Source organism: Odocoileus virginianus, chromosome 31 (assembly GCF_023699985.2).
Source record: "Odocoileus virginianus isolate 20LAN1187 ecotype Illinois chromosome 31, Ovbor_1.2, whole genome shotgun sequence".
NCBI classification, from domain to species: Eukaryota; Metazoa; Chordata; class Mammalia; order Artiodactyla; family Cervidae; genus Odocoileus; species Odocoileus virginianus.
Window position 1 is genome coordinate 10,555,971 of NC_069704.1, and position 18,667 is coordinate 10,574,637.

At 40.6% G+C, this 18,667-nt stretch overlaps 1 protein-coding gene across 2 annotated transcripts in view; it reads right to left on the reverse strand.

The window, feature by feature from the left end:
• HSDL2 (hydroxysteroid dehydrogenase like 2) overlaps nucleotides 1-1,020 on the reverse strand; it is a 54,549-nt gene extending 53,529 nt beyond the window's left edge. For both annotated transcript variants that reach the window (XM_070459276.1, XM_020905340.2), the window contains exon 1: nucleotides 912-1,020. In XM_070459276.1, the coding sequence (XP_070315377.1) occupies nucleotides 912-928 (17 nt within the window). In that variant the 5' untranslated portion in view covers nucleotides 929-1,020. The remainder of the gene's footprint in view (nucleotides 1-911) is intronic.
• Between the last annotated feature and the right edge of the window lie 17,647 nt (nucleotides 1,021-18,667).

Genomic DNA, 18,667 nt, shown 5'->3' on the forward strand with positions numbered 1-18,667 from the left:
CCCAAGACATATTAAATGACAAGTAAAAATAGCAAGACCCAAAAGGGGCTTTGCTATTATTTTGTAAAGTGGAGAGTGTGTTTGTACGTGTTTAGGATTGTGTACCCAAATATGTTTATAAATACACAGAGTATCTTTGGAAACCCACCAGAGAGTAAGTAGGGGATTGAAAGTTAAGAATAAGGAAACAACCTTTGGAGCTTTTTAAGTCTTTTGGCCATGCGCCTATATATTTCAAGCAAACTTCAGAACGAACATATCACTCAGCTCAAAACATCCATACAGTACATAAACGGAAAATAGAGTGGGATGGGGGGAAGGTGCAGAGCTTGCTTCTCAAGTCGAAGAAGTTCCGGAAACTGGTTGCACAACAGTCCAAACATACTTAACACTACTTAACTGTACACTTAAAAATGGTGACGATGGCAAACCTTACGTGTATTTTAGCAAAACTCAGTATCATCTCAAAGTAAAAAAAAAAAGCCTCCCCCAAAGACACTCATCCTTAAAGGTTAGCTTATTTTCTCCTTCCAGAACTGAGATCTGAACAAGTGGGGGACTCATTAAGACATTAAGAGCACGAGTTCCGGTGACCTTTCACCCAGAACTCGCGGCCTCCAGCAAGACAAGCAGCTCTATCTCTAAACCCAAAGTTGGGACCCGCCCTAGAGGTGGCGGGATACCTCACTCCGGATCCTTTATCTATGAGATTTTAACACGACTGCCACCCTGAAGTACACACCTCTGCGCTACTTTTCACAAGTTACCGCAGGTTATAGGAATACTGCATCCAGCGCGAAGCAGCGTTCCAGATCACTCCGAGCTGTATCATTAATCCTCCCACCGCCGGGTCAGGGCCACCCACTCTGCCTGGCCCGGTTTCCTCCCCCACGGCGCCAAATTACCCTTACCCGGTGTTGGGCAACATGACTGCCGCAGGTCGAAGTCAGTGGCGACACGGACTCAACGAGCGACCACAGAAAGGTTGATTTTTCCCCAGCATTTAGCCCCGCCCCAGACCCCGCCCCTGGGGTCCCGCCCCCCCCGAGCTCTGCGGGAGGTGCTGGGCTCTCCAAGAGGCGGGAGGTGGCTGAGTGCGCCTGCGCACGCAGTGGGCCTCGGTGGCGCGCGGCGCTGGTTTCCTCTCCGCAGCTAGTCCTCTAGAAACCCGCGCGACGCGCAAGCGCTGTGAGAAACGACTCCGCCCCGCCCCTCCTGCGGGGTCTCTACCGTGACAATTGGTCTCCAGCCTGCGCGTCTAGAGGTACTGGGCGCGTCAGTCGCCGAGTACGCCTTTACCCGGCCTGTGGACGTTTCCACGCCGCCACGCAGAGTCCCTTTGCCAGGGGGGTGGCCGTTTGAGATGTGCATTAGGAACCTCGAGGGCTGAGATGCGGGTTCTCAGCGGACTTTGGCTCTTGGTCCCCTCGCCGTCCACGCTGGCACCGGGACATCTGGCTGCCTGGCTGCCCGCGCGCCCTCGGAGGCCCGTCTTAGGAACGATTTTCCTAGGCAGATAAACGCTCTTCTCCTAGAAGCCGGCCGGCGGCGCATTTCGACTCTCCCACTGAATCTGGACTAAAGCCAGCCGGAGTACAGCTTGACAGCCCTGTGCTGAGAAGTAGCTTCTGAATCAGGGCTCTGCAGTAGTCACTCTCGCCGAAGAACTCAGAGTTAACTCTGATTTTTCTACTCTTTATCAATATCTCGGCGAGGAAATACCCAGACTCAGTGCTGGAATAAGGTGAATTCTGGGACTTAGTATTGCTTTTGGTAGTATACCTTGGACATAACTCAGCTACCCTAATGAACTAGAGACTGGCACAATACTTTTAGGGAGACGTGAAGAAATTCCGTTTTGAAGAGGTTCAGTTCATTTATGTCGCTCAGTCATGTCCGACTCTTGTCCGACCAAGAGTCCATGCAGGCCCATGGACTGCAGCACTCCAGGCTTCCCTGTCCATCACCAACTCCTGGAGCTTACTCAAACTCGTGTCCATCAAGTCGGTGATGCCATTCAACCATCTCATCTTCTGTCGTCCCCTTCTCCTCCCACCTTCAGTCTTTCCCAGCATCAGGGTCTTTTCCAAGGAGTCAGTTCTTCCCATCAGGTGGCCAAAGTCTTGGAGTTTCAGCTTCAGCACCAGTCCTTCCAGTGAACATTCAGGACTGATTTCCTTTAGGATTGACTGATTTGATCTCCTTTCAGTCCAAGGGTAGAACAGGGTAGAACAAGGCTGAAGAGGTAGAACAGGATAATGAGGTTGTTATGTGAGGACTAGCTGAAGAAACTAACCTGGAAATAGGATATGTACTCTCCCTTTTATCAGAAGCCGTAAATATCTCGGTTTACTCATTTATATCACTTGCCAGTGTCATAATGTTTGAATTTTCCATCTATGATGTGGTCCTTAGAGACTCCAGAGAATTTGCTTATTCAAGAAGTGTTAGCAACTATGGGTGCTGGTCAATGGAGATACAGCTGGACCAAAAAAAGGCAAGGTCTCTCCCTATATAAGAGGAATGAGGAGTAACCAATGTGTTCTTTAGGCTGTCCGACTCTTTGCAACCCTGTGGACTGCAGCCCATCAGGCTCCTCTGTCTATAGGTTTTCCAGGCGAGAATACTGGAGTGGGTTGCCATTTCCTTCTCCAGGAGATCTTCCCAACCCGGGGATCAAACCCCTGTCACTTGCACTGGCAGGCACAGGGAAGCCTGTGTTGTAATATTAGATGTTCTGAAAAGAGTGATGATAGAAACTGTTGGTGGAAAAAATACTCTCCATTCATTCAAGAAAGTGAAGACAACCTACAGGGCGAGAGAAAATATTTGCAAATCATACATCTGGTAAGGTATCCAGAATCTATAAAGAGCTCTTACTACTCCAGCAGTGAAAAGATGAGCAACCTCCAATTTAAACACGAGCAAAGGACCTCAATAGACATTCCTCCAAAGAAAACATGTGAACAACCAGCAGGCACATGAAAGGAGGCCCAAGAGCATTTGTTATTAGGGAAACACAAATCAAAACCACAGTGAGATTTCACTATACACCTACTAGGATATCTGTAATAGAAAAGATGGAGCAACTTTCCTGGCAGTTCTGTGGTTAAGATTCCTCACTTCCACTGCAGGAGGCATGGGTTCCATCCCTGGTGAGGGAACTAAGATCCTGCATGCCACCTGGTACAGCCAAAAAAAAAAAAAAGATGGAAAATATTGTGTTGGCCAAGATGTAAAGTAGTTGAAACCCTCAAACATTGCTGGTGGGAATGTAAAATAGCACAGCCACTTTAGAAAACAGTTTTGCAGTTCCTCCAAAAGTTAAAACATAATTACCAGCTACTGGATGTCTACATACAGAAGAACAATTCCACTTTTGGGTATATACCCAAGAGAAAGGAAATGTGTTGAGAATAACCACTAGATGGCATTGGTATATTAAAATTCTCAATTATATAATACTGCAAAATGTTAATTTGTGTTAACAATTTGTGATACATGTTATAATCTGATTTGGATTAAGGCAAAAATAACAAATTTCTTTATAGGATTGTTATAAAGGGGAAATATGAGGACACATAAATTTTAAGTCCCTTAAAATAATGCTTTGTATCAGTAAAACAGAATGTGATAGTCTAATCTGTATTATTATTTTTTCAGTTATCACAGAATAGGTCAATGTGTCTTCGGTTGTTTGACTTCTAAAGTCCATCAAGTTTAATTCTTCAGTGTTAATGATTTTCAAATACATAGGAGATTGAAAATGAACTTAAATTGAAATATCAAAGGATATGATGTTAAAAGGGGCATTCCAGGTGGCACAGTGATAAACAATCCTCCTGTCAATGCAGGAGATTCAAGAGACTCAGGCCTGGTTGGGGAAGATTCCCTGGAGTAGGAAATGGCAACCCACTCCCGTATTCTTGCCTGGAAAATGCCATGGGCAGAGAAGCCTGGTGGGCTACAGTCCTTTGGGTCCCAAAGAATCAGACATGACTGAGCACACACACACGATGTTAAAAACAAGTTTAATCTTAAATTATCAAATAAGGACTCTTCTAACCCTGACCTTGTATAAGAATATATTTTCTTAAAAAAAAAAAGAATATATTTTCTTAAAGTGTATAATGCAAATTTGTTGACCACAACCCTCATAAATAAATTTTTCATCCAGACCTAGTAAACTTTTCTATTTAAATCCATTGTATTTGTTGTTGGTTTTTTTTTTTCTGTTGTTTTTTTTAATTTGATTGTAACCTACAACATTATTTCAATGACCATGGATCATAACCTACCATCTGGAAAACACTGCTTTAGTGTGTTGTAATTTGCCATTGTAATTTTTCAACTTGCCTTTTAAGATATTCTAGGTTCCTTCAGTCAAATGTAAAATTATTAATTGATGGTTAGAAGCCAATAATGGAGAAGGCAATGGCAACCCACTCCAGTACTCTTGCCTGGAAAACCCTGTGGATGGAGGAGACTTGTAAGCCACAGTCCTTGGGGTCACTAGGAGTAGGACACAACTGAGCGACTTCACTTTCACTTTTCAGTTTCATTTTTCACTTTCATGCACTGGAGAAGGAAATGGCAACCCACTCCAATATTCTTGCTTAGAGAATCCCAGGGATGGGGGAGCCTGGTGGGCTGCCACCTATGGGGTCGTACAGAGTCGTACACAACTGAAGCGACTTAGCAGCAAGCAGCAGCATCAGAGACCAACAATACCATGTGACTAAGAGCAGGTGCTTTCAAGGGCATTTGAAGAGTCAGGGATCATTTGAAACTTTCGTTTCTTTCACCCACAAAATAGCACACCCTACTTTAGAAGGTGAAATGGAGAAATCTTTGGGGGTTTTGAGTATATAACAGTTGTTTCTGACAATGTACCAATCTTCCCAGGAGGACCCCTCGCTGTACCTTTTGTTGCTCAATGAATTATTGCCACTCATTTAATTAGTAACAATAGGATATTAACCTCTTTGCTGTATTATAATGTCTATATTTTTCTCATAATACATTATTCCAACAATCTAGCGAAAGTGAAACTTTCTCTATAATATCACCCTTGAGAGATAATCATTGTTAATAGTTTGGTATGTATCCTTTGAAATTTTAATATAGATTTTTATTTCATTTAAAGCAAAAGGGTGGATCACAACAAATTGTGGAAAATTCTTAAAGAGATGGCAATACCAGAACACCTTTCCTGCCTCCTGAGAAACCTGTATGCAAGTCAAGTAGCAACAGTTAGAACCAGACATAGAACAACAGACTGGTTCAAAATTGGGAAAGGAGTATATCAAGGCTGTATATTGTCACCCTGCTTATTTAACTGATATGCAGAGTACATCATGTTACACGGCAGGCCGAATGAAGCACAAGCTGGAAGTAACACTGCCGGGAGAAGTATCAATAACTTCAGATATGCAGATGATACCACCCTTATGGCAGAAAGAGAAGAGGAACTAAAGAGCCTCTTGAAGTGTAGGTGAAGAGAGTGAAAAGACTGGCTTAAAAGTCAACATTTAAAAAACTAAGATCATGGCATCTGGTCCTATCACTTCATAGAAGATACATGGGGAAACAATGAAAGCAGTGATGGACTTTTTTTCTTGGGCTCCAAAATCACTGCAGACGGTGACTGCAGCCATGAAATTAAAAGATGCCTGCTCTTTGAAAAGAAAGCTATGATAAACCTAGACAGCATATTAAAAAGTAGAGACATCACTTGGCCAACAAAGGTCCATATAGTCAAAGCTATGGTTTTTCCAGTAGTCATGTACGGATGTGAGAGCTGGACCATACGGATGTGAGAGCTGGACCATAAAGAAGGCCGAGCACTGAAGAATTGATGTTTTCAAACTGTGGTGCTGGAGAAGACACTTGAGAGTCCCTTGGACTGCAAGGGGATCAAACCAGTCAATCCTAAAGGAAATCAACCCCGAATATTCACTGGAAGGACTGATGCTGAAGCTGAAGCTCCAATACTTTGGCCATCTGATGCAAAGAGCTGCCTCATCGGAAAAGACCCTGATGCTGGGAAATGGAGGGCAGGAGGAGAAGGGAGTGACAGAGGATGAGATGGTTGGATGGCATCACCAACTCAATGGACATGAATTTGAGTAAGCTCTGGGAGTTGGTAATGAACAGGGAGGCCTGGCGTGCTACAGTCCATGGGGTCGCAAAGAGTTGGACATGACTGAGTGAACAATAAAAATCAAAAGGGAGATTAGTGTTAGTCACTCAGTCATGTCCAACTCTTTTCAGCCCCATGGACTGTAGGCCACCAGGCTCCTCTGTCCATAGAATTCTCCAGGTAAGAATACTAGAGTGGGTAGCCATTCCCTTCTCCAGGGGATTTTCCCAACTCGGGGATCAAACTCAAGTCTCCAGCATTGCAGGTGAATTCTTTACCATCTAAGCCACTAAGGAAGCCCAAAAGGGAGATTATATATACTCTATTGTTTTGAAACCTGTTTTTGTTTTACTTAGTGTATCACAAACATCTTTTCAAATTTACACCTAAAAGCTCACCTTAAATCTAAAAAATTAGATGTGTTATTCACCTGGGTCCTTGGGCTCTTTAATCAATAGAAATTTATAAGAGGCTGGAGGATAAATTCAGGCAAGATTTTATTGGGACTTGTACTGCAGCACTAGGGGGTGAAAACGAGTTACAGGTGCCCTTGCTTGCTCTCGTTAAATGGAGTGAGAGTAGGGGCAGCTCCATGGGTCTGGCAGAAGGGGTGGCTTAGGTGTCTGCTACCCCTGTGGTGGTGCCGTGTGCAGAGATCACGCTCAGTACCCTGCTTTTGCTCCAGGCACCTCAGAAGTGGCAGTTGGTTTGTGGCCTTTTTGTATCGTTGTTCATAATCACCCTGACTGCCACGCATTCAGCTGTTTTGAGTCCCGTATAGTTTCTTTCTTTTCTGTTGCTCCACCAGCTCCTTTTGTCCAGGTGCAGGCACTCCAGTAAAGAGTCCCTGATCCCAGGTCCCAGACTATCTTATAGGTTCATGGTTTTCTATTATATGAATGTACTCCAAATTAATTTTAGCACTTGTGATGGTATTTCAATATTATTTTTATTTTTTATAAACAGTATTGCAATAAAAGCCATTGTGTGTACATCATTGTTCACTAGTCAATGTCTTGTTTAGCAGTGGATATGTTTTCTAGTTCTGGCAAATGTGAGGCCTGCTGGAGAAGGTCTTCTGACTTTAAGAAAGAGACCACCGAATATATCGCCTTTCTTCTTCTAATGTTATTTCTGGACACGACGCTTGAAACAGCTGCATTGGTCTTGCAACCACGAGAGGAACTAGCCTTCCCCTTTCCATAGCTCCTTCAAAGGTGAACTTTCTCCTATAACATACAGGAAAGGGAGTTAGGGGGCAGTTGTCTAAGAACCCTCCTAGGTCTTCACCTAGCTTTCTGATACTCCCCCTGCTCAAAGGCACAGTGTGGGTTTTCCTCACTTTGCAGCTAGCCAGCTCTTACAATTCTTGGAGACAGTTCCCTCAGTAGACAGCTGCTTCCTTGCCTGAGCACAAGTAGTGGAGTGGGTTTGTGGATCAGGCCGTAGTCCATTTTTCGCTCTGTTGGTTTGTTTACTACGCAATTCCCACACAGCTCTTTATCAAAGAGCTGAGGCTTATGAGGAAACTACTATCTCTCTGTGTGCTGTGTGTGCTAAGTCACTTCAGTTGGATCCGACTCTTTGCAGCTCCATGGACTGTAGCCCATCAGGCTCCTCTGTCCATGGAATTCTCCAGGCAAGAACACTGGAGTGGGTAGACATTCCTTCCTCCAGGGGATTTTCCCAACCCAGGAATTGAACCTTGTTCTCCTATGTTGCAGGCAGATTCTTTACCATCTGAACGACCAAGGAAACCCATCTCTCTCTCTCTATATATATATATATATGACAACTGCTGTGTTAGAGTTATTTGCCTACCCATTACACATTGTTCACTTCTTACCAACGGTATATCTCTATTATTAGAGGTGGCAGTATGCCCAGTAAAAACATTGCATCTCTCAAGCCTCCCTTGACTAGAGGTGGCCATGTGACCAAATTAAGGCTAATGAGGTAAGCGGAAGATGTTGGGAAGGACTTCTGGGAAAACTTCTTTAAAGGGCTTCCAGACATCTTGTGATATTAAGAATGAAAGCTGTATGTTCTCATAGTAGAACATAAAGGAGACTGGATCTTTGATAAACATGGAATGTCATTACAGCCCTGAAACCATTACTTCTTTTTCACAATAAACAAATTTTTATCTAGGACACTATTATTTTTTGTTTTCTGTTATATGTATCTGGACCTAACTCTTAAATGATACTTTGTCTCAAGGCAAAGTATCATAAGATTATAAACCACTGAAGGGAGTTCCCTCTTGAACCAACCAGATTCCTCACTTTGTTCCTTGGTTTCATATCTGCATTTCTCCCTGAGAGCATTAGTTTTGTTCAAATTTCCTTCTTTAAAATTGTCTTTAATACTTCAACCACTTTTCAGGAACTCCCAAGCCCTGTTCACAGGAGTTGGTCTCAGGCTACTAAGATCCATCCTCCCTTTCCTAGCTAAATATTTTCCCAAGAGTGAATTATTCATTTTATTTATTTTTATTTTTGTTAATATTTATTTCTTTATTTGGCTGCACTGGGTCTTAGTTGCAGAACTAGGGATCTTTGATCTTTGTTGTGTCATTCAGATCTAGTTCCCTGACCAGGGGTCCAACCTGGTCCCCTGCACGAGGGGTGTGGACTCTTAGCCCCTGGACCACCAGGGATTCCCCTATTCATTGTACTTAGAATATGACTTTAGCAAGAGACCCACAATGGTTGTAGGTATTCCAAGTCCACTTCCCCTGGAGATAGTCTCACCTAATTCTTCCTGGTGTCCAGTAAGTGACTACTATGTCAAACACACCTACCTCTCCCAAACTCAGGCATTATTTCTGAAATACAGTAGTCTACTGTGAGTACATGTACTCTTTCCAAGCTGAGAAAAAGAAACATTTGATTCTTCTGTAATCAACATAGCTTCAACCCTGCTCACTATAAAGGTAGCATTTTATCATTTTATACTGAGGAACAATGTCAGTTATTTATCTTCTAACTTTCAAACTGTGCCAACCGTTGGGAAAATAAGGACATTTTAAGCTAGTTTAAGGATCCGGACCATAATTGAGCCATCCATCTCTTACTGGCCATTACTTTTCTACACAAAGACCAGACTTTGGAATTCCCCCACGTCTTTCTGCTATGCCAAATTAAATTCTCAGAGGTGTCATCAGCCCACTACACTCTACTAAATTAAATTTTTGATTAAGGTCTCCTACTCCCACTGCTCCAGGAGAAGAGAGGCTATATGAAGACATTATCCTCTAATACAACCAATCCTCCACCTCCAAAAGGAGGGTGTGGAGGTGGGAAGAATTGCTTTTCCAGTTACACAAATAACATTCTCATAGCGAAGTCCTCCAGATGGTTCTTTCCTTTTTCTGCTACTGACCTTTTGCTTGTTTGCCTGATCAAGGCTGAATGTTTGCCTGATGCCCTGCAGGATCACACGAAGTAAACATCTTCTACAACTACACTGGGGAGGGACAACAATAGTTCTTACCAGTTGTCTGGCATCGCAAGAACCATTCCACCAATCCATGAACACGGTATATTTCTCCATCTGTTTGTGTCCTCTTTGATTTCTTTCCTCAGTGTTTTATAGTTTTCTATGTATAGGTCTTTTGTTTCTTTAGGTAGATATACTCCTAAGTATTTTATTCTTTTTGTTGCAATGGTGAATGGTATTGTTTCCTTAATTTCTCTTTCATTATCAGAGAAATGCAAATCAAAACCACAATGAGGTACCATTACACGCCAGTCAGGATGGCTGCTATCCAAAAGTCTACAAGCAATAAATGCTGGAGAGGGTGTGGAGAAAAGGGAACTCTCTTACACTGTTGGTGGGAATGCAAATTAGTACAGCCACTATGGAAAACAGTGTGGAGATTTCTTAAAAAGCTGGAAATAGAACTGCCATATGACCCAGCAATCCCACTTCTGGGCATACACACCGAGGAAACCAGATCTGAAAGAGACACGTGCACCCCAATGTTCATCGCAGCACTGTTTATCATAGCCAGGACATGGAAGCAACCTAGATGCCCATCACCAGACGAATGGATGAGGAAGCTGTGGTACATATACACCATGGAATATTACTCAGCCATTAAAAAGAATTCATTTGAATCAGTTCTAATGAGATGGATGAAACTGGAGCCCATTATACAGAGCGAAGTAAGCCAGAAAGATAAAGACCATTACAGTATACTAACACATATATCTGGAATTTAGAAAGATGGTAATGATAACCCTATATGCAAAACAGAAAAAGAGACTCAGATGTATAGAACAGATTGTGGACTCTGTGGGAGAAGGCGAGGATGGGATGTTTCAAGAGAACAGCATCGAAACATGTATATTATCTAGGGTGAAACAGATCACCAGCCCAGGTTGGGTGCATGAGACAAGTGCTCGGGCCTGGTGCACTGGGAAGACCCAGAGGGATCGGGTGGAGAGGGAGGTGGGAGGGGGGACCGGGATGGGGAATACATGTAAATCCATGGCTAATTCATTTCAATGTATGACAAAAACCACTGCAATGATGTAAAGTAATTAGCCTCCAACTAATAAAAATAAATGGAAAAAATAAATAAATAAAAATTAAAAAAAAAAAGAACCATTCCACCGGCCTTGTAAACTGTGACCAAATTTTTGCACAAGACTATTTCAACCAAGGGAAAATAAGGACAAAGGAAAAAAATATATATATATATATATATATTCTCTAACCAATCAATAGCCAAATATGGCTCCTTGTTAAACAGTTGTATCAAAAATTTTAGGGAAAGGTTTGACTTGACCAGAGTGAAGGCTTATTCTAGTGAAAAATAAAAGTATTTCCTATTAAAGATATGGTCTCAGATTGCTAAGAAGGGACTATTTTGTCTCATGTAAGAACATTAACAATATTATAGACATCTTTTTTTTTTTTAGTTTTCACTGTGCTAGGTCTTCATTGCAGCATGCGGGCTCCTCACTGAGGCTCACGGGCCTCCTCCAGTTGCAGCACGCTGGGGCTTCTTGCTGTAAAACACAGGCTCTCCAGTTGTCGTGCATGGGCTGAGTTGCCCTGTGGCATATGGGATCTGAGTTCCCGATCAGCCGGTAAGGGATCAAACCTGCACCTCCTTCATTGGAAGGTGGATTCTTAAACACTGGACCGCCAGGGAAGTTCAACAGGCATCTATATTAAGTGTTGACCTCATAGATCTGTAGACAAATGGAATACCAAGGCAGTAAAGAGAAATCAACTCATTATAGTAAGCCAACTTCAGTTCAGATGGAAAGAGTTACAGGCACCAGGTTAATTGGGAAAGACGGGTGAAAAAAAGAGGAGTTGTGCCTTTCCCTCTGCTACTCTACTCACAGCTACTCCTCCACGTTCTGTCTCTGAAATGACTAGGGTGAATCTCAAATTAATTAACTGGTTAGGCACAGATAAGTTAAGGGACAATCATGATGAGGACTGGTGAAAGACAGTATAGAAGGCTGCCAGAAAAGAGTGAGAATATTGTAATGAAAGTCATTAGTTATCACATAATTTGCAGGGAAAATGGAAGTCCAGGAAAATGAAAAAAAAAAAAAAAAAAAGAACCTGAACCAGAGAAAATTTCAAGTATAATAAAACTAGGAAACTGACATAACCCTACCACAAACTATGAAGAATACCTTCCAATTTGTACCCAAATTAAGGAAGGAAGTGAGATTTAACAAGCGTTTCTTCTAAGAAACAACTCAGAGCCATTTTTTAAAAAATAAATGGGATAGACCTAAAGGTCCAACAGCTATCTGAAATTTGAAGAAATGACTAGTGCTTCAAAAGTATGTGTACTGAGAACTTTCAGATGTACAAGCTGGATTTAGAAAAAGCAGAGGAACCAGAGATCAAATTGCCAACATACATTGAATCATAGGAAAAACAAGAGAGTTCCAGAAAAACATCTATTTCTGCTTTACTGACTATGCCAATGCCTTTGACTGTGTGGATCACAATAAACTGTGGAACATTCTGAAAGAGATGGGCATATCAGACCACCTGACCTGCCTCTTGAGAAACTTGTATGCAGGTCAGGAAGCAACAGTGAGAACTGGACATGGAACAACAGACTGGTTCCAAATAGGAAAAGGAGTACATCAAGGCTGTATGTTGTCACCCTGCTTATTTAACATATACCGAGTACATCATGAGAAACGCTTGGCTGGAGGAAGCACAAGCTGAATCAAGATTGCCGACAGAAACATCAATAACCTCAGATATGCAGATGACACCACCCTTATGGCAGAAAGTGAAGAACTAAAGAGCCTCTTTGATGAAACTGAAAGAGGAGAGTGAAAAAGTTGGCTTAAAGCTCAACATTCAGAAAACTAAGATCATGGCATCCGGTCCCATCACTTCATGGGAAATAGATGGGGAGACAGTGGAAACAGTGGCTGACTTTATTTTTCTGGGCTCCAAAATCACTGTGGATGGTGATTGCAGCCATGAAATTAAAAGACACTTGCTCCTTGGAAGGAAAGTTATGACCAACCTAGACAGCATATTAAAAGCAGAGACATTACTTTGTCAACAAAGGTCCATCTAGTCAAGGCTATGGTTTTTCCAGTAGTCATGTATGGATGTGAGAGTTGGACTATAAAGAAAGCTGAGTGCCAAAGAATTGATGCTTTTGAACTGTGGTGTTGGAGAAGACTCTTGAGAGTCCCTTGGACTGCAAGGAGATCCAACCAGTCCATTCTAAAGGAGATCAGTCTTGGGTGTTCATTGGAGGGCCTGATGTTGAAGCTGAAACTCCAGTACTTTGGCCACCTGATGAGAAGAGCTGACTCATTTGAAAAGACCCTGATGCTGGGAAAGATTGAGGGCAGGAGGAGAAGGGGACGACAGAGGATGAGATGGTTGGATGGCATCACCGACACAATGGACATGGGTTTGGGTGGACTCCGGGAATTGGTGATGGACAGGGAGGCCTAGCATGCTGCGTGGTTCATGGGGTCGCAAAGAGTTGGAAACAACTGAGTGACTGACTGAACTGAACTGAGAGATCAACTTCCACTTTTCCCCCCCAACTGATCCAAATGTCTCAAGTTTTCATTTATATCTGGATCTGTTCCATTAAATAATTTATCTATCTCTGTGGCAATGCTACATTTTTCTTGATTATTTGACTTTATAAATTTTAATACTTAGGGAGGCAAGTCCTCTTACATTGTTATTCATCAAGATTGTCTTAAGTTATTCTAGAAATTACTTCATCAGACTCCTGAGAAAATCACTTGGGACTGCCTTGAATCCATAAATCATTTTGAAAAACTACATCTTTAAAATTTAGTATCTTCTAGTCCATATATGGTATCATTCTTTAGGCTGTCTTTTCTAATACAGTTTCTTTCCATAAGATATAACAGATACTTAGTTACATGTATTTCTAAGTATCTTTAATTTTGCTTTCATACAAAATTTGATGGCATTCTGTGTGTCTGTGTATGTGATAAAATGTACAAAATAAAAATTTTATACTTTTAACAGATTTTAGGTGTACAGGTCTGTGGCAATGGTATTACTATTTTCCAGTGATATTTCTCATTGTTGTTGCTGGTATATAAAATGCAGTTGATTTTCATGCACTCAGATTATACCTAGATTTCCTACTAAACTCATTAATTTTAATAACTTTTACATACTTCTGGATTTTTCTATATAATCCTACTAACTTCAAATAACAGCAATTTGCTTTCTCCTTTCCAATATTCATATCTTTCATTTCTGTTTCTTGTCTTACTGTACAGGAAGTATGGTATAATACTGAACAGAAACTTAAGCAAAAGGACTAAAACATAAACAAAAGAAGACTAATACATTTTACTTTGTTAAAATTAAGAATTTTTGTTCATCAGACGATAACATAAAGAAAATGAAAAGAGAAGCCACATTCTGGGAAGAAGCTATCTACTATGGCTATTACCAGGGACACCTGAAAACCAATAAGTAAACAACGGTCAAATAGAAAAAGAAAGTTAAAATACATCAACAGACATACTGAAGAAGATTCATGACTGGCCTGTAAAATATGAGATAATATTCAATTAATAATCAAAACGTGAAAATTTAGGGCACATATGACATTTCTAGACTCAATGGCAAAATTTTAAAATTGTATTAATTACCATACCAACTGAGGGTATAAGCAATGGGATCTCTCAAACACTTGATAATGGCGGTAGTGAAAATTGATAAAATCACTTTGGAAACAATAAACATGAAGATTAGCAAATTTCATCACTCTGTTATTCCACTTCTGAATGTATAACCTAGACTGTCAAGTCTAGAGAAATCTCTGAGTGCCTCAGGAGACAGGTACAAGAATATTCACAGAACAATTATTTATAATAGCACAACAACAAGAAGCAGAAACTAGAAAGCACTCAAATATCAATCAAGAGAAGAATGGATACATTGCAGCAAATTCTCATAGAGAAATACTGCACAGCACTGAAAACTAAGGAACCACATGGAGTTAACCACAGAATCAGAATATTAAATGAAAAAAATCAAGTGGCAGAAAGAGATTAAAAATATTACACTGTTTATGTAAGTTTCCTATGGTTTAGGAATTTGCACACCTTTTAAAACTATAAAGGAAGCAAGAATGAGTCATCATAAAACTCAGGATTACCACTCTTCGCACTGGGATGGGAGAGATTAGAAATGGGGTTAGAAAAGTATATAAAAGAATCTTTGAGACTTCCATGGTGGTTCAGTGGCTAAGACTCCGCACTGCCAATGCAGGGGTCACAATTCGGATTTCTGATCAGGAAACTAAGATTTCACACGCCATGTGGCAACACCAAAAAATAAAAAAAGACCTTCAAATTTTGCCTTTTATATCAATTTCTCAAATTCTCCTTGGTGGTCATTTTATGATTATGCTTAATAATTTATGTAAGTGGAGATGGCAACCCACTCCAGTATTCTTGCCTGGAAAATTCCATGGACAGAGGAGTCTGGTGGGCTACAGTCCATGGGATCACAAAGAGTCGGCTATGACTGAGCATCTAGCGCATGTAAGTTTATTAAATTTTTATTTTGAAATAAATGTAGATATTCAGAAAAACTGTAAAATTTCTATAGAGCATTCCTGAATACACTGTCCAGCTTCCCCTAATATTAATCTCTTTCATAACCACTGTACAATGATCAGAACTAAGAAATTAATAATCATACAACATTATTAGCTGAACTACAGATGGTGTGGGGTAGAAAGAATTCTAGCAGTTTTTCCCACCTTCCATCCAACAATATTCCCATTCCCTGGTTATTTAAACACTAATTGTAAGTACTGCTGTGAAGGGATTTTCAGGTCTAATTAAAGTTCCACATTAGCTGACTTTAGGAAACAGGGATTACTGGACTCAAATAAGGGCCCTTAAAAGCAGAAGCTTTCTCTGGCTGATGGCAGAAGGCAGAAGGAGAAGTCCTACAGATTGAGGGTATTAGAAGGACTAGCCTCACCAATGCTGCTTCCTTAAAAAGGAACTGAGGGTGATCCTGGCTGACAGCAACGAAACAGGGATCTAGGATCTACGGTCAGGAGGAACTGGATTCTTGCAATAACACGAAAGAGTTTGGAAGCTAACTCTCTCCAGATGCTCCAGATAAAAGCCTAAACTGGACAATTTCTTAATTTCTGCATTGTGAGATTAAGGAGAGACCCAGTCAAGCCCATGCAGGTTTCTGACCTATAGAACTGCCAGATAAAAATTTGTATTATTTTAAGCTTCTAAAATTGAACATGGTAATTTGTTACAGTGGAGAAGGAAATGGCAACCCACTCCAGTATTCTTGCCTGGAAAATCCCATGTAGAAAGGAGCCTGGCAGGCTACAGTTCATGGGATTAGGAAGAGTCTGTCTGGACTGAGGGGCTGAGCAACAATTTGTTACACAGCAACAGAAAACAAATAGCCTTTGTATTGTATCTGTTTACCTACTGCTGTCCTTTTTCTGTTGCAAAATCTCATACTGCATTTAGTTGTCATGTCTTATTAGTTGCCCCCAATCTGTAACATTTTGTCAATCTTTGCTTGTCCTTCATGGTGTTGACAGTCTTGAAGAGTCTGTCAACTCGTCAAGAAAAAAAAATTTTTTTAATTGCAATTTTGAGTTTCTCTGATGTCTTCTTGGGGTTAGATCGAGTTGTGAATTTTGGGCTGGGATATGATAGCAGCAATGTAACCTTGCCAGTGCAGTCTATCAGTTTATCAGGAGTTCACATCAACATGTCACATTACTGCTAATTTTGACTACTTAGCTGAGATGGTGTCTGCTCAATTTCTTCATTGTAAAGTTATTATTTTTCTCCATAATTAATAAATATCTTAGGGGAGATACTTTGAAATTATGCCACTATCCTATTTCTTAAGGTTTGCTCACTAATTTTAGCATTAATTGGTGGATCTTGTCTGCAGCAATTATTCTAATAGTGGTTTTCTATTTCCTGTATTCCTTCTATGCTTATTAATTAGAATTCTTCTGTAAGAGCTATCCTTTTCCCCTTATTTGCTTATTCAATTATTTATTCATATCAGTATTGACTCATCATTTTACTTTAAAGGCTATAAATACTATTGTTATTTATTTTGTTGCTCAAACCATTCCCTCTTTGGTCCCTGGGAAATCTTTCAGATAGACTCCTGTGCCCTAACCCTATCATTTTAAAAGTACTTTCAATTCAGTTCCGTTCAGTTCAGGCTCTCAGTTGTATCCGACTCTCTGTGACCCTGTGAATTGCAGCACGCCAGGCCTCCCTGTCCATCACAAACTCCTGGAGTTTACTCAAACTCATGCCCATCGAGTCGGTGATCCCATCCAGCCGTCTCATCCTCTGTCGTACCCCTTCTCCTCCTGCCCCCAATCCCTCCCAGCATCAGGGTCTTTTCCAATGAGTCAACTCAAACCCAAGTTGCTCTAGGCTCATGTATTATTTTTATTTCTGCAGCCCTGGAATCAATGACTTCTCTGTGGAGTCCTGGTTCCTTTTATTGGGGAACTGATATTTAGTTAACTAAAATGTGGGTAAAGTTAATGGGGTGTCATTGGCTCTCTCAGCAGAAAAAACTTAGAAATACAAGTATATATAGTAACCATACATACCAACCAATCCCTATACACATATCTGTATCTAATTCTGCTATATTGTATCTCTCTCTCTCTCCACATATATAGTGTAAATCAATTATACTTCAATAAAATATATGTGTATGTACATATATGTAAGATAATACCATGAGATGAAAAAAAGAAAAAATCTGACAGTTAATGAAAGAATGAGGAGAAAAATAAAATTATATAATTTTAAAACATAAAAATAGAAAGGAATCAAACCACTACTATAGAAATCTGAATTATGGTTGGAGAAAATAGGCTTGAGAAGTCGTACAGAAAGTTGTACCAAGTTGTACAGAAAGTTAAGGAAAAATAAAAACATGACACTAAAGAATAAATATGGAAATGATCAGAGATCCAATAAATAACTAGTTAGCAACGCTAAGGAAGAATATAGACAAAGTGAAAGTGAAAAGTTGCTCAATCATATCTGACTCTTTGAGACCCCATGGGCCATACAGTCCATGGAATTCTCTAGGCCAGAATACTGAAGTGGGTAGCCTTTCCCTTCTCCAGTGAATCTTCCCAACCCAGGAATCAAACCAGGGTCTCCTGCATTGCAGGCAGATTCTTTACCAACTCAGCTAATGAATATGGAAATGATCAGAGATCCAATAAATAGTTAGCAATGCTAAGGAAGAAAACAGACAAAGCTTAACATAAATTTAATACAAAATTTCAAAATCAAAAGAAAGATTGTCTCGGCAAGGTATAACATGTTTCATGTATTTATTTAATAAGATACTCACTGGCTAGTATGTGCAAGGCATTGTTCCAGTTGTTAAGAATTCATCAGCAGACAAGCACACACAAGTATCACTGCCTTAATGATTTTACATTTTAGTGGAGGGAGACAAACAATAAATAAAACGAGTACATTACATGTTAGAATAAGGAGAAAAATAAAGCAGGGAGGAGAATAAATAACAGGGGTGAGCATGATATCCAGTTTCAAATAAGAGTGGCCAAGAAAGGTCTTACTGGGGAAATTACATGCAAGGAAGGATATAAAGGATTCTAGAAATGAAGGAGCAAACCATGCATGGGAGAGCATTCCAGAAAGAGGGAACTAGAAGTATAAAGGACTCTGAGATGGGAACCTGCCCGGTCCCAACTAGGAACGACCAAGCTGATGTTCAAGAAAGAGTTCTAGGCTAGAGAAATAAATTTGGTACTCTTCAGGCTATAGACGATATTTGAAACCCTAAGACTGTATCAAGAGAGTGAGTATAGGAAAACAAGGTCAAACACTGAGTCTTGAAATATTTGAAAGCTGTTAAGTCAGAACCAGGAAAGAAGATGGGAGTGACCAGAGAGGAAAAACAACAAAAATGCGGTTTCCTGAGAACCAAGTGAAGAAAGTGTATCAA